Source organism: Acinonyx jubatus, chromosome C1, assembly GCF_027475565.1.
Source record: "Acinonyx jubatus isolate Ajub_Pintada_27869175 chromosome C1, VMU_Ajub_asm_v1.0, whole genome shotgun sequence".
NCBI lineage: Eukaryota > Metazoa > Chordata > Mammalia > Carnivora > Felidae > Acinonyx > Acinonyx jubatus.
In genome coordinates this window covers 217,872,050-217,893,693 of record NC_069381.1, presented here as the reverse complement: position 1 = coordinate 217,893,693, position 21,644 = coordinate 217,872,050, and the positions used below count along the sequence as shown (strand labels likewise).

General features: G+C 59.0%; 1 protein-coding gene across 2 annotated transcripts; it reads right to left on the bottom strand.

Moving 5' to 3' along the window:
* On the bottom strand, nt 1–13,131 carry BOK (BCL2 family apoptosis regulator BOK). 2 transcript variants are annotated; one of them, XM_027045455.2, is made up of 6 exons: nt 12,946–13,131; nt 12,375–12,626; nt 9,532–9,660; nt 4,493–4,615; nt 1,786–1,949; nt 1–786 (listed from the first exon to the last, which is right to left on the bottom strand). In XM_027045455.2, the coding sequence occupies exons 2-6, from the start codon at nt 12,595–12,597 to the stop codon at nt 661–663; spliced, it is 765 nt and encodes a 254-aa protein (XP_026901256.1). In that variant the 5' UTR covers nt 12,598–12,626; nt 12,946–13,131; the 3' UTR covers nt 1–660. The 2 variants fall into 2 exon arrangements, with proteins under 2 accessions (XP_026901256.1, XP_026901264.1); XM_027045463.2 differs by lacking the exon at nt 4,493–4,615 and having other exon boundaries at nt 12,946–13,127.
* Between the last annotated feature and the right edge of the window lie 8,513 nt (nt 13,132–21,644).

Sequence of the window (21,644 nt, the reverse complement as noted above, 5' to 3'; positions counted from 1 at the left end):
TCCGTTGCCATGACTCTTTATTGGGACTGAACGCACACACACCAGCCTTCTTGTTCACAGGCTCCTGTGCCCTCAGGTCAGGCGTGCCGGCTTGGAGCCCACACCCCTGGTCCCCACAACACAGCCTCCCTGCCATGGGAGGGGGACACGCGCTCCCCCAGAAATGGATTAAGCAACCAGCACATGAGCTCTATGCCCTGTTTACAAGGTCAGTAAGACCCCACGGCTCCTCCAGCCTTGGCCAGGCCAGGGTCTCCTTCCGACCGAATGTGCAGGGCCCACGGCCCAGCTCACGTCCTGACGTGGTCACCCTTCACGGACGGGACCCGGGCATCAAGTGACAGCCTGGCGTTCCCAGCCCCCTTCCTTTGGGACCTGGATGGTGACCCTGGCTTCATGGCTCCAGATGGAAGAGGACAGGGAGGGGTTCCAGGGGAAGGCACTGAAACCCAGCTCCAGGCCAGGGAGGCCCCCGCTGCTTCCCCTTCTAGAGGGCCAGGGTCTGTGGACCAGGGGCTCAGGGCAGGGCCTCCGGCACCGAGGCGGGGCTCTGAAGATCGGAGCGTTCCCAGCCTGGTTGGGGAGGACGTTGGCGCTTTCGAGGGCCGGGGGTCTCCTGGGTCGGAGAGCCTGGCTTCGGCCTCTGCCCGAGCCAGCGGCTCATCTCTCTGGCAACAGCACGAAGAAGGCGGCCTTCAGGAAGCGGCCGAAGCTGCAGAGTGCGGCCACCAGCCAGTGTGAGCGGAAGCCGGGCTCGGTGCTGACCACACACTTGAGGACATCGGTCTGGGAGGGAAGAGGGCACAGTTAGAGGGCAGGGCACCTCACACGGATGTCTGCCGACACCCACGAGGGGGTGCGCGAGGCCGTTAGGGAAGGCCCGTGGTCCACTCCGGACGGAAGACCCGCGTGGGGCCGACCCGGCCACGAGAAGCGAAGGGAGGAGGTGGGTGGAGGCAGGGAGCGGCCAGCCGACGGGAGAAGCCTGCGGTGCCCACGTGAGGACTCCACCGCCAGCCCCGTGGCCACTACCTGCAGCCACGTCCCCGCAACCCCCGGCCTCCTTCTGCCTTGGCCCTGTGGAGCCTGGGGCGCCAGGAAACGCCAAGCCCAGCTTCAGACTCTCCCTTCGAACAGGAGTGGACACAGCTTTCCAGAACCCCAGGGAATGGCCACTATTTCTTCCTATTCCTGCTAAGAAATGAAGTATTTTCTCTACAGTCCAGACTTGGACCGTGGTGGTCACGGCCTTGCTGGCTCCACGGAGAGGAAGCAGGAGGGACAGAGGCCCCGGGGTCCCTGCTGAGGGACACCCACAGCCACAAGTCACCCTGGAGGCGGTGTCCCTCCGCCTGCCTCCCGCAGCGCCAACTTCAGATGAGCCTCCGGCCCCAGAACCGCCCGACCTCGGCCTTCGGCTCCGACCTCGGCGGAGGGCTGAGCTCTGTCATCCACAGCCGGCCTCGCACACCCTTGCCCGCCATCCTTTTTACAGAGGAGAAGACTGAGATCTCCTGTGGGAGCCTGGCCAGGGCTGGGCGGGCGGCTGGGGCGCGGGGACTGATGGGTAGGACGCCTGCACGCATCCCTGCGGGCTGGGCCGATGTGCCCCACCTCTCCTGGACAGAGGGGTCACGGCTGCAGACCAGCTTCTGCCCTGCGGGGGACTCCCGGACAGCAGGACTTTAGCCCTAGAGGTGGGGGGAGGCTCCGGCCTTGGAGGGAGCTGGGCCTCACCCCTGCCCCACCCAGCAACCCCTTCCCGGGACCTCAGGTGCCCCTCACCCATCCGCCGCGCCTCCGCAGCCAGGGCGCCAGGGTCTTGCGCACAAACTCCCCGAGGCAGTCGACGATAGCGTGGACCATGGCGGGCTGGGCCTGCCGCACACAGTCTACGGCCAGCCCCGCAGCCACTGAGTACAGGGACACCACCTTGCCCCACGTGATGCCTGCAGGGAGAGAGACAGACGCCGGTCAGCAGAAGGCCACCCAAACCCTGGCTCCGGTCCAGCCCTCGGGGTCGCAGGAAGGGCCTCTCTGAGCCACGCCCCCTGCCATCCTCCCACTGATGACTGGGGTGGGCACCCAGGGCGCCAGCCTCCACCCCACCTGGACAGGTGCCCTGCCAGCTGACCGCCAGGCACGAGCCCCAGCCACCCTCCATCACAGGTCAGTCCTGCCACCCTCACGGGTAGTTCTTAGGTGGAGATTCTCGAAGCCCCCGTTATCCGCCCGCACACCTGTGCCAGCGCCCAGGACAACCTCGCACGGCCCACCGTCTGCCGGAGGAGGCGATAAGACAGCAAGGCAGTTCAGTGAGGAGGAAACGGAGGCCAGGGGCGAGGGTGGCCAAGTGACCTGGAGCTGCACACTGTGTCCAGTAAGAGGCGTCGAGCCACACCTGCCCCGGGCGCGTCCGGTCTCCCGAACGGCCGTGTGAAGGCACCGGGACGTTCCCTACACGAAGCAGCTGAGGCCCACGAGGGGGGTGACCCTCCCCAGACCACAGAGCTCCTGAGCAGTGGCACCAAGATGGGGCCGCCCGGGAGGAAAAGGCCGATGAACGGAGTCTGAGAAAGAGTGCCCGAAATTCTAGGGTGTGGGCTTCCTTAATGTATAAAGAGAGTTTACAACTCAGCCAGAACAAAGAGAAACCTTTCAAACGTATGAACGCAGAATGAACAGCTGCTTCACGGGAGAAAAGATACAAATACATGAAACATCTGAAAAATGCCCACCTCGCAAATAACCACAGAAAGGCCAATGAAAACAAGATATAGATTGCAATCTGTCAGATTAAAACTTTATTGTTTTTATTTATTTTGGGGGGGAGGGGCAGAGAGAGAGAGAGAGAGAGAGAGATTGGGAATCTCAAGCAGGCTCCACGCTGTCAGTGCAGAGCCCGACATGCGTCTTGATCTCATGACCGGGAGATCACAACCTGAGTGGGTGTCAGGAATCGAATGCTTAACCAGCTGAGCCACCCAGCCTCCCCTCTTTCTTACCTCTCTTAATCTTCCTCCTCCCCGAACCCACCGTCCTTAATTCTCCGACTAACGAACACAAAGCACTTGGAAGAGCACTGCTGTAACATGTGGGGGGCACTTTATTTTCTGTGGCTGTATTACCGTTGTCATTGTAATTATAAGTATTAGTCATTCCTCTTTGTACCAAAATTTCCTCATGCTCATTAAAATACCAATTATAAAAGATACCATGAGAAAACATAGAATGTGTCGAAGAATCTTTAAAACAGATTGTAGCAGGGGAGGATTATGGTTACCTGGATATAACCGAGGAAGCGTCATATGACCCAGGGGAAAAATAAAACAATGGCCAGACAGCATCATCCCTTGGGATCTAGTGTGTCCCCTGTCCAGATTTATTATAACACTGAACAGGTCTGAACAGTGACTCTGGAAGCTGAGGAGAGGGCGTGCTCTGTGCAGAGTCACAGGATATAGCCCCTAAAGCCAAGGACCAGGTAGATACCCCAGGCTGGAAACTCTGACAGCTTCAGACTTGTGCACCCAGCAAACTTCTGACCCATGGCATGGATTGGACCAGTCAGTAAGCAAACGGGAGGGCCCCGGGGTCCCAGAAACCAAGGCCCAGATACCATGCCCGCCTCCCTGCCAGGCTACGAGAGTCACAGCCCTCCAGCCTCCCAACACGAGGGGCCCCTCTACAAGTAAAGATTCTTCACAAACAGCAAAAAACTACAATTACTCTGGTCTAGCGAGTACATGTGAGTACATTATCGACTGTCCTCTTTTGTCTTTTTAAGTTTACTTGTTTATTTTGGAAAGAGAAAGAAGGCGTGAGTGGGGGAGGGGAAGAAAGAGAGGAAGAGAGAGAGAATCCCAAGCAGGCTCCGCACCGTCAGCACAGAGCCTGATGTGGGGGTCGAGCTCATGAACCGTGAGACTGTGACCTGAGCCGAAATCAAGAGTCGGACGCTTAACCGACTGAGCCCCCCAGGCGCCCCTTTATTTATTCATTTTTAAAGTAAACTCTAGCCCCAACACAGAGCTTGAACTCATGACTCCAAGATCAAGAGCTGCACATTCTACCGACTGAGCCACCCCAGCGCCCCTGTCAGATTAAAACTCTAAATGCCAGTGTGAGTGAGGATCCAGGTGAGTCTGCACCTTGTCACCCTGACGGGAAAGACAGCCACCATCACGGCAGGAATTAGCCTGAGGACGCGGGCGGCATCCGCGGATGGTGGTGCTGCCGGGTCAACGCACCTTCGCGGAGCAGCCGGTGCATAGACCGGCTCCCACCCACCCTTGCTCACCCGTGTTCGCGGCAGCCCTGCTCACAATCGCCAAAAGGTGGAAGCGACAAAAGAGCCATCAACTGTGAGCGGAAGAGCAAACTGTGGTCCGTCCGTGCCAGGGAACACGACAGCCACGAAAAGGGATGGGGCGTCGGGGAGCCTCGGAAACACGGCGCTCAGGGGAAGCCACAGACTCAAGAGGCCACATACGCTGTATGAATCTGTTACGCACAACGTCCAGAATGGGTAAATCCATGGAGACAGACGCAGGTCGGTGGTTGCTGGGGGCCGGGGGAGGGGCGGGGAGGGGGTGCTCAAGGGGCTCCAAGTGTCCTGGGCGATGAAAACAGAGGTGTTAGTTGCACGCACTGTGAATGCACTAACGGCCACTCGATTGTACGCTTTACAACGGTTCATTGTTCTGTAAGTTTCATCTCAATAAAGAGAAAAATTTTAAACCCCATAAATGGGACCACATCATTCCCCTGCGTAAAAACCTCCCATTACTGTTACTTTGCATCTCTTTCAAAAGAAATCCAAGTTACGGGGCCCCGTGGCCAGCTCCCAGCCTGTGGAGCGTGTGACTCTTGAGCTCAGGGGTGTGAGTTCCAGCCCCGCGCTGGGTATAGAGATGACTTAAAAATAAATCCAAGTCTGAAATCTCATGTGAGCCCCCACCCCCCTCTAGGCCCCATTCCCACCACCCCGGCCCCGCCGGGGCTCTTCCCGCCTCTTCCCTGCTGCCGGCAGTGCTCCCCAGCTCCACAGGCCAGGCCGTGAGGGCGCCAGCTCGTGGTGACAGCACTCCCCCCTATGCCCGTCCCGCTCACGTGGTGCCCTTGGCACCTGACAGGCACCGCCCCCTGCCAGGACGCAGGTGAAGGGACTGACACGCGAGGGTCGGGGTGACTGCCACGGGATGCAGGAGGTGAACACCACGTTCTGTGGTGCCCCACGTGGAGACAGGTGCTCACTGTGGCGAGCTCCACGTGATGGCTGTATTTTCAGGTCTGGAGAGAAAAGCCAGGGATGGTAATAAGTTACCCTAAATTACAGTGGCACTTAATGCACTCACCGCCTCTGTCTCGCCCTAACACATTTTCATGCCCCCAAAGGACGCCCTCACCACGGACAGTCAGGCCCCTTCCCCACCCCTGCACGCAGACCCGTCTTCTGCCTTGGCGGATCTCCCTCCTGTAGGTGTTCCCTGTGGAAGGGCTCACACACGACACTCCGTTCTGCGTCTGGCTGCTTGCACCGGGCACAACGTCCCCAAGGTTCATCCACGTGGTACCTGTCAGCATGTCTCCCTTTCTGTGGCCGAATGACGTTCCCCTGCGCAAAGAGACCACGTTCTGCTCATCCATCCATCAGATGACGAACGTCTGGGTTGCCTGTGAACAGCACTGCTCTGAACGTCTGCGTAGACGTGTGCTTCCATTTTTCACGGGTGGACGCCCAGGAGCAGGACCGGTGTGCCCCGCGGTAACGCCACTCGAGTTAAACCGCTAGAGAGGCCGACCGTCTTCCACAGCAGCCGAGCCACACTGGGGCCCCACCAGCAGCTAATGAGGCTTCGACTGTTCACGTCCCCACCGTGGCGTGTGCACCTGCCTCTGATCCCAGCCATCCTGGTGGGCGGGCGCTGGGGCCTCGCGGTGGTAGCTCTTCCCTGGTTGGCTGATGAGAGCACTTTTCATGGGCCATCTGTACATCTTCTTTGGAAAAGCGTCTACTCAGATTCTTTGCTTCTTTTAGGTTGGGTGGTCTTTTAGTACTGTTTTCTAAGAGTTGGTTATCGTTTCTATTTTCTGATCTCTTTGTGGTAAAATATTTTGCTCTCGTCCTAAGAAGAAAAAACTGAAAACCCTGCCAACTTCTAACCAGGGAGAGAAAAACCAGTTTTTCCCCTGAAGGGAGCTGAGCAGACAAAGGGCAGGGACAGAGGCACGGCCACCCAGGGGATGCCTCCACAGGTCCTGCCCTGTAGTCCTCAAGCTGCCCCATCCGGGGCCACAGCCCTGACTGGGCCTGCACCCCAGGGGGGCCTGCCAAGGGGAGGAGGGGGTGCGAGGTGCAGCGGGAGGGTCCGTGTGAGCAAGGGGGGGCCGCGGGAAGACGGACAGTGCTGGCGAGCACCTCAAGGCTGGACCTCACGGCTGGGGCCGACCCAGTGGCGAAAGGGTCTAAGGACCTGAGACGTAGGATGGACAAGGGACCAAGGGGAAGCCTTGGGCGGCAAGCAGGGTGGTGGGAGGCGCACCCACAGCTGGTGAGGGGGTGGCCGGAGAGCCAGGCAGCAGCAGAAGGCCAGCCCTGCAACCCCACCTCCGTGCAGCCCTGCTCTTTTCAGGTGGCTCTGAGGTTCAGAGAAGCTAAGAAACCACTTGCAGGTCACGGAGCCACAGCCGATGAGGGGCAGCTGCCGCAGAGCCCACAGGGGCAGGTCAGGTGTGGAGGCTGCCCCCAGAAGGGGACGGGGCCGGCGGGGGCCAGGGCCGAACATGCTTGAATACGAGGGGGTATATTCCGCCCCAGTCTCCGGTGAAAACCACAAGACTAACTGACCTCTGCAAGCGGATCGAGCCTCCGGGCTTCTGTGCCCGTTCTTCCCTGCCCCTCCCCTGTCCTCGTGGTCCCAGTCGTTCCGAACACCTCCCTGAGCAAGGCTGGGCAGGTGGAGTGGTCCCTCTGTCCCCTGTCCCCTGCCCACATAGCAGCCACCACCCAGGAGCCTAGCCCAGCCTTCCCGCTCAGACCCACAGCCAGCAGCAGAGCAGAGCCGCATTCTCAGAGATAAGCCTTCCTTTTAAAGCCAGACCTCGGCTCATAAACCAGCCACCCGCCAGCCTGGAGTCAGACACAGGTGGCCACCCACGCGCCAGCCATCAGGCCCAGGACACAGGAGCCCAGGGAGGGGGAGGGGGATCCTCAGCCCAGGATGTCCCCTGGGCCCCACCTCCTTCCTGGGCCCCACCTGCTTCCTTCTCCACAACGTGCCCTCCCAGCCCACCCCTGCAGGTTGCCACAGCCCAGCACCGCCCTCCCCACCCCCCTGCCCCCCGCCCCGCCCCAGGTCAGGACAGTTAGAACATTCTGAAGGAAATTGGCCCTCCCACCAGCCCACCCAGGCACCTGCCTCATGACGTCCTAGCCTTACTGACTCCTATCTGGGAGGTCAGTGCTGACCTGGTGGTGGCCCTGGAGGAAGCTAGATTCTACGGTTGGCTGTTCCATGTCCCTGGCCATCCTGCGTCCCTGGCTGTCCTGTGTCCCTGGCCGTCCCGTGTCCCTGGCTGTCCCACGTTCCTAGCCGTCCCTGAGTGTCCCGCGTTCCTAGCCGTCCCGTGTCCCTGGCTGTCCCATGTCCCTGGCCGTCCTGCGTCCCTGGCCATCCTGTGTCCCTGGCCGTCCCACGTCCCTGGCTGTCCCAACGTTCCTAGCTGTCCCTGGCTGTCCCGCGTTCCTAGCCATCCCGCGTCCCTGGCTGTCCCATGTCCCTGGCCGTCCCTGGCTGTCCTGCGTTCCTAGACGTCCTGCGTCCCTGGCTGTCCCATGTCCCTGGCCATCCTGCGTCCCTGGCTGTCCTGTGTCCCTGGCCGTCCCGCGTCCCTGGCTGTCCCGCGTTCCTAGCTGTTCTGTGTCCCTGGCTGTCCCGTGTCCCTGGCCGTCCCATGTCCCTGGCCATCCCTGGCTGTCCTGCATCCCCACCGCACTGGCCACAACTGAGGGAAGCCTATGCCCACCAGGAGCTGGTAGAGCCTCCTTGGGGGAGGATACCGGAAGTCGACGTGTGGTCACCCCAGAGGGTGGGGTCAGCTGGGCTAGGGGTTCATCTCTGATGGGATGAAGCAGCCCTCTGCTTTATCTGTCTCTTTTCCCTGCAGGGTGTGGGCTGCATCTGCAGGTGGTGGGGACCGTGCCTCCCCCTGCAGCCCTGCTCTGCTGCTGTCCCAACCATCCCATGGATGAGGAAACCCAGGCCAAGGTCACATAGCTGGTCAGCAACAGAGCCAGGACTGCCTCCCAGAGGAGGGTGCGAGGCCTCCCTGCTGCCTGGGGCCCTTCCTCCTGCAATGGAATGCCTTCCAGAAAGCCCCAGAGGGAGGGTGGCCCTCTCCACTAGCCACATGACCGCTCACCTCACTCCCCACTCCAGCTGGGATGCAGCCTCTGGAACACTCTGGCTCCGAGGCCCCCAAGCTTTCCCCCGGTGAGGGCCAGGGCAGGCTGTCCCGTCATCAGGGGTCCCCTGGCCCCGGTGCCGGGGAAACACCCACGGGATGTGCTGAGGCAGGAGGTGCTGGTTGGGGCTGGGGCTCTGGTTACCTAGACGCACAGCCTGGCACCTATTATACAAGGATACAGGGACGGACTCACAGAGTGTGGGTGCCAGGACAGGACGTAGTGTCACAGGTGGGGATATGAGGTCCGTGGACGGCAGGGAGCCCAGCAGGGTTCCAAGGAGAGGATATGGGGACAGGAGAAGGTTTAGGGGGACGAGCCCCATCGCCTCCAGTGAGTCTGGGGGTAGCAGCAGGAGCTGAACTCAGAAGTGAGGGCACAGAGAGGAGGTGGCAGGAGCACATGTCACCTGCGCACAGTTGGGGCACCAGGAGATGCCCAGGGGAGTGCGGGTCAGCCAGCTGAGACAGGTGTGGTGCTCTTCCCCAGAGACTGCCCAGGGAGCCTCTGCTCCAGGGCTCCTGTCCTCATGGATCTTCCCTCCACATGGGGCCGCCCCGCAAGGCGCCTTTGACCAACACAATCCGGCAGAGTGACACCGTACCTGCAGAGGCTGCATCCCGAGAGCCTGACAGTCCCACCCGGGATGCTGGGGACACTCCCCTTGGGGACCCGGTACCACGCCGTGAGAAGCCCACAGGCCACACGCAGGACACGCTGCCCCCCCTCTAAGTCAACGGCCAGCACCAACTGGCAATCTGGGACACGCGGCCCAGACAAGACTTCAGGTCGCTGCCACCCCAGCCGATGCCCAGTCAGAGCCTCGTAGAGGCCTGGCACCAGCTGCCCAGCAGGCCCACCGTCCTCACAACCGGGGGAGGCACTGCACGTCACCGTTCGAGTCAAGGTTCTGGGCTCTTTTGTGCAGGAAGAAAGTACACGTGACCACCAGGTGGCTCCAGGGCTGTGGGGGCCGCTTCCTGCAGGCCCCAGAGCTGAAGGCCCTGCCCCCTGGCCCACCCCAGCCCTGTGGACGCCCTGGGGGAGGGGGTACCCAGGCCTACCTGCGGAGAAGATTTGTGCTGCCACGGCCAGGAAGGCATCGGTCACCACTGTCTCAGACTGCAGGGAGATGTTCAGCTGACGAGCCACGTTGCGGTAGATACTGGGCCGGATCAGCTCCAGCTCATCTCCTGTGCAGTCACACAGCGGGGTCAGAGGTGGTCCGTGCCTTCACGACCCTAGTCCCACCGTCACACGGGCCTGGGACCAGCCCACTCCTCATGGCCCGCAGCTGGCACCGAACATGCCTGATCCCCGACTGGATTCAGCCCGTCAAATTCCCACCCTGACTTGGCCCCACCATGGCCCCTGGGAACAGGAGACCAAGGAGGTACACCGGGAACCCCCAGACCTACCTCCGCGTCCCGCCCCTCCGACAAGCCAGCCACCCCCCACTCCCTCCCAGGGCCAAGCCTGCTGGGCCGGTGTGGTGGGAATCCCAAGGAGGAACAAGGGCCGTGCCTGATGGGTGACTCATGGCTCACAGTGAGCTGCCCGGGCGGCAGGCGGACTGGGCAGGCAGCCAGAGCCCGACCCGGGCAGGGGCTGTGCCAACGACCCCACGCAGGTGGGCCCCTGGCTGCTGCCTCCGAGGGGCATCCTCGCTCAGGCCCTGCTCTGTGAACCGAGAAGCTGAGCCGTTGCCCCAAGCCACCGACACCGCCCAGGCTCAAACCTGGGCTCCTGGTGCCAAGCGGGTGTGTCTGGACGGGCGGCCACGTTGGGCAGAGAAAATGCCCTCTCAGCAGCCCTGCCCGTGGCCTGCGCTCGCTGCAGCACCCCTGGCAGTGACGTGCTGGGAATCCCGCACGGCCCTCCGACCGGTGTCCCCCAGCCCAGGCACTTCTGCAGCCAAGGCCAACGGGGAGATGCCGGGGACTGGCCAGCACGGAGCGACAGGGGTGTCTGCGTCATTCCCGAGGCCAGCTGCACTCCATCTAATGAACTAAGATCTAGATGCAGAGCACAAACCGGCGAGGCTGGCGGGCAGCTGGAGGAGGTGGCATGGAAATCCCCAGGGCCGGCCTGGCCGTTCCCACACAGACCTCAGGGCCGCTGGGGACCGGCCCCAAGACACTGACCACGGGGACGCGACCCATTCTTCTTCCTGTGTGCCGCTGCCCCGGGAGCTAGGCGTCTGTGCCGAGGAGGGGCTGAGGGGCGTGCCGGGGGGCAGGGAGGCAGGGGGCAGGGAGGCAGTGCCGGCCGTGAAGGGGCTAGTGCGGAGCGGCACCAAGAGCAGAACGCAGCAAACAGACATGAAGGAGAGCACCCTGGGGGGCCAGGCCATCTCCTCCCTCCAGATTTCACCCGGCAGGGCTGAGTCCCAGCCACCGGACATAGCCTGGTGCCGGGGAAGGGCCTCGAAGGCCCTGCTCCTGAGATGGCTGGTGCTGGGCACCCAAGCCCAGGCCGGAAATGCCGGGGCTCTCAGGATGGGACACACAGGACTGAGGGCAGAGGAACCAGCCTGGTCAGACTGGGAGAGGCCGAAGCAAAGTTCTTCAGACAAGTTCAGACAATAGGCACTCTGGGCCCAGGGCAGAGGCAGTGCCCAGCTCCTGTTCACAGACAAGGAGACAGAGGCTGGAGGTTGGGGGGCTGCAGGGCAGGCCAGGACGGAGGCAAGACTTCCTTCTGGCTCCCCCAGGGAGGCCAAGGAACCACCTTCTCCAGGGCCCTCTAGAATGCTCCACCAGTGTCATCCCCACAGGCCAGCTGAAGAAACGGCTGTGGGTGGCTGACCTCATGGGAGTCTAGGCCCTCTGGACCCCTGCCTGGTTCCCCAAACCCCACTGGCTCTCCCCTCCCCTGAGGCCCCGGAGGGCTACCACCCTTCCTGGCAGCCTTGTCTGACGCCCCAGGGAATCTGTGTGTCTCCCCACACCCCAGGTCTACACAGCTCTGCTCTGAGTCCACACAAAACAGGGACAAGCAGACACCGGTGTCAGCCGGAGAAGAGGCAGCGTCCTCTCACACAGCACTTCCCCGCGAGCCTGGACCCACACTCTGCGCGCAGAGCCGCACCATCAGGCCTCCATCCCCTGCCCATGTGCCCACCGCCAGCAACCAGTAAGCGAGCTCAGTCCCTGGGGGAAGTACACTGAATCAGCTGGGCTGGTCCCCCTCTGGGGTGTAGACCCTGGAGAAGGTGGAAACAGTTACTGGGCTGTGTGTGACAGCACCCCCCTCCCATAAGTACCCCCAGGTGTCTATACACACGGGCTGGCCCCTTGGTGGCTCTGAGCCTCTGAGCCTCTTTTGCAGGGAGCCCTACCAGGCCTCCACATCAAGGGGAAAGAGCAGCGGGGATTTCAGGCAGCAACCCCAAAGACCTACTTTCCAAAACAAACATCGGGACACGTGGTCCCACAAAGGATTTCTGTGCCCAGCTCAGTACAAGGGTCACTCTGGAAGTTTAGCCACCAAAACACTGTTGTTTCCCAGAGATTTCTAGTCTTTGTGAACAGAATGTCTCAGATCTGGGCGGAGCTGGCATGCCGGGGAGCTCTGCAGCGGGTGGGCCGGAGAGCCCAGGGGCTAAAGAGGGGAGTGTGGGTGGGCCCGCCTAGCGAAGCAAGGCTATTCCTGCCCTCCTCCTCCTCCCCTCCGGGCCCGCCCCCTGTCCGCCCCCAAGGGAAACTTCGGCCTAGCAGCGGGGGGCTTCTCCCGGACACCCCTTGGCGTAGCAACGGGGGTCGCCCCCGGGGCACCCCTCGGCCCAGGATTGGGGGGCTTCTCCCGGGCACCCTCGGCCCAGCAACGGGGGTCGCCCCCGAGACACCCCTCGGGCCAGCAGCGGGGGGCTTCTCTCGGGCACCCGCCCGCCCCGGCCCGCACTCACCCAGGCGCAGCAGCACCGCGCACACCTCCGCCAGGCGGCCTCCGGGGGCGGGAGCGGCGCGTTCGGGCGCGTTCCAGGCGAGGCCGGCGCGCAGCAGTCGCGCATGCACGAACTCCCGGCCGAGCGCCTTGGCCTGGGCCACCAGCTCCTTGTCGGTGGGCGAGCGGTCAAAGGCGTCCATGATCTCGGCGGCGAAGACCGAGGAGCGCCGCAGCACCTCCATGGCGGGGACGCGGGCCAGGGGCGCGGCACCTGCGGGGAGCCCGGCTCAGCGTCCCGGCCTGGCCGGCGGCGGGGACGGCGCGCGGGGAGGGGGCGCGCGGGGAGGGGGGCAGCGGGGAGGGGTTGGAGGGGCGCGGCCGGCCGCGAGGGGCCGTTCGTTTTGGTGAAGGGGGGAGGGACAAATCTTTGAAATCACGGTGCCACGCTCTTTGAGATTCCGGGTTCCATCACAAGGCTCCCCAGGGTGCCCGCGCCAGAAGGACCGCTGCGAGGTGGCGATGCGCCCCTGGGGCCCCGCCTCGGAGGCGCGGCGTGCCCCGCGCCCGTCCCCAGCCGTCGCCCCGCTCACCTCCCCCGCGGCATGGCGCGGGCGCGGGGCCGGGGAGGGGGCTCTGGCCTCAGCGTCTGCGGGCCGCGGGCCCCGCCGGCCTCGGTCCTTCCCCCCGCAGCGGCGGGGACGCGCGCCCGCCCCTCGCCCCGCAGGTCCGCGCTCCCGGGGGCGCACGGCGCGGCTCTCCGCCGGCGAGAGGCGAGGCTTGGGGCTTCGCCTTCTAAGGAAAAGGCAGCCCCCGGGGCGGAGCCGCGGCCCGGCCTCCCCGCCGCCTCCCGGCTTAAGGAGGACCGAGCGAGTTCGCCGCCACCGGCGCCACCGGGCAGGACCTGGAGCTGCGGCCCCCGCGCGGGCCCCTGGCTTCGCACCCAGTGCGTTTTCTTACTGGTTCCCAGACGTTCTCCATGTGCCCCGGGGACGTGCCCCTGGTCTGACACGTGGCCTTGCGCTGTAGATAGACGCTTGGCCGCGTAGCGCATTGAAGACCCTACAAAAATCTTGTGGCGCTGGGGGGGGTGGGGTGGGGGGGTTGCTGTTGCTTACAAGGAACTGGAGTGATTCTCAGCCAAGTCCAATTTGCCTTTCTCTCTCTCTTTTTTTTTTTTATTAAGAAATGTTTTTAACTTTGTTTATCTTGAGAGAGACAGAGCGTGAGCAGGGGAGGGACAGAGAGAGAGAGAGAGAGAGGGAGAGAGGATCCCAAGCAGGCTCCTGGCTCCTCGCTTTCAGTGCAGAGCCTGATGCGGGGGTGGAACTCACCAAAGGGTGAGACACTTAACCCAAGGAGCCATCCAGGCGCCCCTGTCTTTTCTCGGTAAGGTTGGTGTTTTTTCATTAGGATAGTCTCCTACATTTCCTTTTCATAGCATAAATGTTTTACCGGTGACATCAATGGATCACAGATCAGTTCTTGTGAAGGGCGTCCTAGGGACCAGACAGAGCTCTTTTTTGTATTTTCATATGAATATCCAGTTGACCCAACGTCATTTCCTGGAAAGACCATCCTTTTCCTCTTGAATTAGACAAGAGCCCCCATCATAAATCAAGTAATGGTGTATGTGATGACCTGTTCTAGATGCTCTTATGTCCCACTGGTCAATTCCTCTATCCTTGAACCAACACCACACAGTTCAAACAACAAGATTAACCAACCTGCCCTAACTCACATACATAGAGCACATCATCCAATAGCTATAGAATACATGTTTCTAACACGTGCACATGGAATGTTAATCAAAATAGACCACATCCTGGGCCATAAAACCTCAACAAATTTCAGAGGATTGAAACCATGCAAGTGTGTCCTCTTTGAATTCAATTAAAACTCAATGTCAACAAAACTATTAGAAAGCCTCCAAGTGCTTGGTATTTAAACCTTACCCTTCTAGATAATTAAGGATCTAATGGTAAATCACAAGGGAAACTGTAAAATATTTTGAAGTGAAAATATGACCTGCCAAACACTGAGGGGCGCAGGTACAGCAGTGCTTGGAGGAAAACTTGTAGCTTTAGGAGAAAGGTGGAAAATTAATGCTCTAAGTTCCAAGTCAAGAAGCTAGTAAAAGAACAACAAATTAAACCCAGAGGTGAGAGGAAATAACAAAAACTATGGCAAAAATTAATGAAATAAAGCAAAATTAGAGAAAATCAACAAAGCCAACAGTTGGTTCTTTGAAGAGATTAATAGAATTGATAAACCCCTGGAAATGTTGGGTAAGAAAAAGAAAACAGAAATTCCAGTATCAGGAATGAAAAAGAGGACATAACCAGATACTACAAACATTAAAAGGATAATAAGGGGACCCTGGCTGGCTCAGTCAGTGTATCACACAACTCTTGCTCTCAGGGTTTGAGCCCCACATGGGTGTAGAAATTACTTTAAAATAAAATCTTAAAAAAAAAAAAAGGGGATGATAAGAGAATAGTATGAACAACTCCAAGACAGTAAATTTGAAATTTAAATGAAACACAATTTACCAAAACTGACATTAGAAGAAATAGAAAATCTGGATAGTCCTATACCAATTAAATAAAATTAATCCATAATTTAAAATATTCTCCAAAAGAAAATCTAATTCAGATGGTTTCTTTTTTTTTTTAGTTAGTTAGTATATTTATTTATTTATTTATTTATTTATTTATTTATTTATTATTGAGAGAGAGCACAACTGGGGGAGAGGTAGAGAGAGGGACAGATAGCATCCCAAGCAGGCTCTGTGATGGCAGCACAGAGCCCCATGAGGGGCTTGAGCTCACGAACCATGAGATCATAACCGGAGCTGAAGTGGAACGCTTTACTGACTGAGCCAGGTGCCCCATGTTTTTTTTTTTTAATTCAGATGGTTTCATTGGGGGAATTCCTCTAAACAGTTGAGGAAATATCACCAACCTTACACAAACCTTTTCAGAGACTAAAAAGTGAGCAAATACTTCCCACCTCATTTTGCAAGGCCAACAAAGCATTGATACCCAAACGTATGTAGAACGTTACAAGAATCGAGGAAAGCTATCGAACCTCTGCTGCCTTGGCTTCTGCATCTATAGAACAGTTACCTACCTTGTGTGGTTGTCAAGAGGCCTGGACTAGTGAATCCACGTAAAAACTTGCTTGTCACATAGAAAAGCTACGGGGCTCTCAAATGTGAGTGCGCATTTTAATGACCTCTTCAGTGTAGGGTCTGGAGTGTCGGGACAGAGTCTGCCCTGGCATTTCTGCAGAGCACTCGGGTTTGGTACCTCCCTGTGTTTTAAAGATGGGAACATGGAATATGGATGCTCAGAATGGAAAGGGATTTACCCACGGTATCTCCGCAAGACTGTGCATAATCAGATTGTGAACTTTGGGGTCCACCCCTGGGGCCCCTGGAATGTACTTCTGGCAGAGGGAAAACCGGTGTCTGCACACAGGAGACAGGGATGCCCCCTCCTGCCACCTTCCCCCCACGTGGCCTCAGGCAACTTTCGGCCCCACTCACAGCCTCCTATAGAACGTGAGATCCCATTCTCTGCTTCCTTCCTCCTGGGGAGCATGGATGGGTGCAGAAAGACTTGCTAGGCCCCCACGTGGAAGTGACAAATCACTGGACATAACTGATAGATGCCTATGTTTAGCACAGTCCCTTCAGTCCAGGAGATGCCATGCCTGAAACCAGCCATGCCTGAAACCAGCGGACTCCTCCCTGGACCTGTTATAGCAGATCAAAGCCATGTCTCAGGATGTTCAGTACAGAATATTGATAACAGTGAGGGACTGGAAATGCCCCCAAAGGCTTATTAAGAGAGAAGGTTTTTGGGGTTTTTTTTTTATTTTTTTTTTAACGTTTATTCATTTTTGAGACAGAGAGAGATAGCATGAATGGGGGAAGGTCAGAGAGAGAGGGAGACACAAAATCCGAAGCAGGCCCCAGGCTCCGAGCCGTCAGCACAGAGCCTGACGTGGGGCTCGAACTCACGGACCGCGAGATCATGACCTCAGCCGAAGTCGGACGCTCAACCGACTCAGCCACCCAGGTGCCTCCACGAGCCAGCCTTTTTAAGGTCTGGATAAGGGTTTGTGCTCTAACCACTCAGGACTGCTTTAACCTTCTCTCCTAGGGGCACCTGGGTGGCTCAGTCGGTTGGGCGTCCGACTTCGGCTCAGGTCATGATCTCGCCGTCCGTGAGTTCGAGCCCCACGTCGGGCTCTGTGCTGACGGCTCGGAGCCTGGGGCCTGCTTCGGATTCTGTGTCTCCCCCTCTCTCTGCCCTTCCCCTGCTCATGCTCTGTCTCTCAAAAATGAATAAATGTTAAAAAAAAAATCTTTTTTTAAAAAGGCTGGATCATGCTGGAATTAGTTGAGGCCTTCTTGTCCCTCGAGGCCTGAGGAAGCTGGCCTTGTCCACCCAGTCCTGGTCGCAGTTCCCCATGAGTGCCCCGACGCTCCGCCGTCACCTTCGGCCCCGATTCTCCGCCTCTGGAGAACGTATTGCTTCTGCCCCTCTGTCTGCCCTGGTGTTGACCAAGTGTGGACGTTGGTGCCTGGTGGCAAGGAGCCTTCTGCGGCCCCAGACTGGCCTGAGCATAGGGGGGCTTTTGGTTCGTGCGACTAAAATGTCCAGGGAGAGGTCCACTGGTTTCAGGCACGGCTGGATCCTGAAGGAGGCTCTCCTTCCGCCTGTGGGTCTGTCTGTGCTCCTTCGTGGTGGCTTCACTCTCAGGCAGGCTGTCCCTGAGTGACTGCACTCACCTCAGCCATGCAGGCTTTCCCAGAGGGAAAAAACCCAGTCTTTCCAGGATGCCCTGGGGCCAGCAGCTTTTGTCACAAGCCCCTCCCTGAACCAGCTGTGGCTGGAGACAGGGAAGGTGCCACGGTGTCAGGTCTGATTATATTCGTGGCCCTGGATGGGGTGCAGGGGCCTGTCAGTGCCACCAGGTAGCAAGGATAGGGGTGTAGCTCATGACCTGGAGAGGGAGCCTGGCTTTCCATAAGATCCTGCTCAAGGCCTTTGTGGGGGTCACGATTTGGGGAGCAGGGGGTCCACAACCCAGTGATGCCAGGTTTGAAAGGTGAGTGGTCATACTAGCACAGACGTGGACCAGGGTCCCTGCCTGGTCCCCTATAGCCATGCAAGGGGGAAGGCACACAGGCCAGTGTCCTGTCCCGCAGAGCCAATGCCCAGGCCTCCAGAAACCCCTGTCTACACTAGCACGGCCACCTACAGAGTCTGTGTGGGCCTCTCCCCGAGCCCAGCCCTGGAGGAGACTGAGCAGCTGGAGTCTGCAGGGATGTGGACGGTCACGGACGTGTGGATGGGCATGGAAGTGGCTGCACAGGGCTGCATACGTGGGGCTCACGTGAGGCCTCGTGGGCAGGACTGGCTGTGGCCGAGAAGGCCACGTGAGGTTCCTGTGGGACTCTGATCTTCTGGACCCCGTCCAGGCCTTCCAGGACATCATGGGGCTGCTCGTCTAAGGTGGGGGCCTGCATGTTGCATTAAGTCTTTGCTGAACTCCTCCTGTGTGCAGGCTGGGGACACGTGCCCGCCGTCCGGGGACCCATGACTCATGGGTGGGGTGGGGCTTCACCAAGCCTCTTCATTCTCCTTTCAGAAGACACCCTACGGGAGCTGCTTCTGCCTCCGTTGCTGTAAGCACCCTGACCCAGGTCAGCGCCCCTCTCTTCCGGAATGCCTGCCTCTCAGCCACACCTCTCTAGGCTACCCTGTGCGTGGGGAGTGCCTTTTCAAACCCAACCATTTTCATTAGTGCCCGGCACCCCGGCACCTGCTTTTACCCTCCCCGACCTCCGAGGCTTCCTCTCCCCTCCCTCTGCCTTGCTCTCAGCTCCAGCCACCCATCTCCTTGTAGATCATCAAACACTTGTGCCTCAGGGCCTTTGCACTTGCTGTGCCTTCTTCTCTACTATCTTCACGGCTCTGCTCACGTAACATTTCATCAGAGATGCCCACTCCTGGATCCTGACTCTCCCGCCATTCCCATTACAGTCTTCCTCACTCTCACAACCTCTGTGCAAAGCAGGTCCCTACAGGGGTAGCCCAGGACAAGGTGGACCAGGAGGACACGAGGCGGAGTCCCCGAGAGGTGTGACACAGCCTGCCGCTCACATACCCGAGTCTGCCCTCTCGGAAGTCCAAAGCCTCACTGACGGTAGATACCCTTATTGAGTATCACTTTGTGTATGTTCTACGGGGCACGGCGCACCGTCCTTCCGGGTACCTCAGGGCTCACCTCCTCCTCTGGCTCAGGTGTTCATCAGGTGCTTTGCTCCTCCTGGACGCAGGGGCAGAGATCTGTGCGGAGCACCCGTGTGGACTGAGCCGAGATTGGGGGGTGCTGCGACTCTGGCCCTCCATCCCTGTCGGCGGATCCCCTGGAGCTCTGTTGTTAGGGGTTCTGTTTACTCCAAGGCGTTCTTGCCCCTTTTCTCTTGAGGTCCAGGATGTGCACCTCGTGGGTGGTGATGGGATACCCTCAAGGTTCTCTGACAGGAAACGAACTGATGTACTTGACCTACTGGAAGGAGGTCAGGAGCCTCAGAAAAGACAGACGAGGGGAAATGGCCCCCCAGGCACCAGCCTCTCTGCAGGGGGTTCCGCACGGGGCCACTCGGGCTGGTGGAAACTGGAGCAGAGAAGGAGCCAGAGGATCCGGACCAGAAATGCACAGCATCCTTGAACCCTGGAGACGTTTAAAGAGTCCCAGAGGCAGAAGCCGATAAGGTGGTCACGTGGACATCAATCTGCAAACACTTGTGGCTTGGCCCAGGCTCTGGGATGAGGTCCCTGCCCTGCTGCCAGATGGGAACACCCCAGGAGGGGCCCTTGGGGGTGCTGAGCGAGGTCTGAAGGGGCTGGTTCCCCGGGCCCGTCTCCCCACCCCACCCCACCCCAGGGACAAAACAGGGGAGCGCGGTGCAGGGCGGAGCCGTAATGTGGGCGGGGCCCCAGGTAGCCCCTGCAGGGCGGAGCCGTGGTGTGGGCGGGGCCCCCAGGTAGTACCCCAGGGCAGGTGACCCTCACTACCCCTTCAGGAAGGCTGCGTGGGCAGAAGCTGCCCGGGTGGGCGTCCACTCCGGCTCTTCCATAGCGATGCTGCAGTAATAGGAGGGCTTGTGGGACAGAGGCGGCACCTGGAAGCTTCCTGGGACTGAGGCCTGGGGAGGCTGTGAGACCCGCTCTGGCCCCTCCCTGTTTTTCTCTAGTAGCTCATTCTTCTTCCGGAAGGATCAAAGCCCGGACAGAAGGGTTTTGTATACACTGGGGTAAGTGCTGGATAAACACCCAGGGGCAGAGACGGGGGGGGGGGGGGGGGGGGGGGAATGGAAGGGTGGGCTCCAGCCTTGGGAGGCGGCCTCAGGGCGGCGGGCTCAGCCGGACCAGCTGTATCCGCCCGCAGGGCCCGTTGCCCCTCTGCCAGCCCCTCCGCTGCTTAATTATAAAGTATTTGGGGGCACCTGGCTGGCTCAGTCAGTTAAGCATCCGACTTCCGCTCAGGTCATGATCTCACGGTTGGAGGGTTCGAGCCTGGCGTTGGGCTCTGTGCTGACAGCTCAGAGCCTGGAGCCTGCTTCAGATCCTGTGTCTCCCCCTCTCTGCCCCTCCCCTGCTCGTGCGCTCTCTCTCTCCCTCTCTCCCTGTCTCCAAAATGAATAAACATAAAAATTTTTTTAAATGCGAACATTGTCAAGCAGCCAGGTGAAGAGCCCAGTTAATGTGCCCGCTGCCGACAGAACTGAGCAACTTTGCACCAGCTGTGAGCCATCCGGGCTCTTGTAATTTCCCAGGCACAGAATCAGCCCTTTTCCTTCAGGTATTTATTTGTTCTCCTTGGCTTGTCCATATTCTTTGTATATTCTGGGTATTAATCTTTCGTCTGTTTTATATAAATGTTGCAAATATCTGCCCGCTCCCCCAGGCTGCCGCCCTTCCCTGGGGCCTTCGTTGGGGCAGGGCCGCCCACCCCGCTGTCTTACACCTGCTGCCAGGCTCTGTTCCTGCCCTTCTGGTGGTGTTTAAAATCCAGTTTTGTGGGGCCCCTGGGTGGCTCAGTCAGTTGAGCGTCTGACTTCTGCTCAGGTCATGATCTCATGGTTCATGGATTCGAGCCCCACCAGGGCTCAGCACTGACAGCCGGTAGCCTGCTTGGGATTCTCTCTCTCTTCCTCTCTCTCTGCCTCTCCCTGACTCGTGGCTTTTCTCTCTCAAAATAAAGAAATAAACTTTAAAAAGAGAGAGATTCTCTCTCTAACAAAAAGCGCCAGTTTTGTGGATGTTAGTAAGAAAGATGTTCTTTTTCTTGGTCTTCTCCAACCTGGGCTGGAGGTTTGTCCAACACTTCCTGCCGAAGAGGCTGGTGTTTTCCAGGACTTTGAAACTCAAAGCTGAACTTGAGTCCAAGTCTGGACTCACCGTGGACGGGCCCTGCCTCAATTCCTCATGCTCCTAGCTACTTCATGTATGTGTTCACATCTGGCACGGTGAATTCGACTTTCATGCATTCTTTTTGCATTTATTGTGCACTTCAACGAAAATCATGCACGTCCATGATTTAAAGAACTCAGTAGTAGCTTTATGAGATTTTCGGTGAAAAGCAGCTGTCCCCGGGGCCTCCTCCCCAGACACACCATCTCCAACCCTCACTATAAGGCACGCCTCTGGGCAGCTCTGGGTTCTCTGTCAGAGATGTGCCCACTCACTTGCTGCCTTGGAAGGTGAGGAATCAGCCCCCCAGCCCCACACCTACTTCCTGGCTGCTCTACCTTCCCGTTTTCACTCTCTGGGACTGGGTGAGGTTTGTGTCTGTGCCAAAGGGCAGAGCCATGCTCATAGCCCTGGCGTCCCGGTGGTGGCCCTGCAGTGCACACTCTTGGTCTGTGACTGTCCAGTCCCTGTCGTTTCCAATCTTGCCCCAAAGGAAGATAACCCAGAGCTCTGGGGCCCCTCGTCGCCGGTCCAGCCTGCCACTCCCCAGTGACATCCTCAGGAAAACAACATTCTGGATCAGTCTGATGGATTCATGTGAAGAAACCCAGGCCACACCGATCCTATAGTGTTCTCTGACCTCAGAGCTTGGCGGGGATTCCCCCAGGAGAGGTACAGGGCCTTCTCGGGCTCACCCCTCGCCCCTGCCTTCCATTTCCCCAATATGGTCACATCACAGGTTCACCTTGGACATGGCTTGTAAGCAGCCATTCTGATTCACAGGCTTCCCTGCCTGG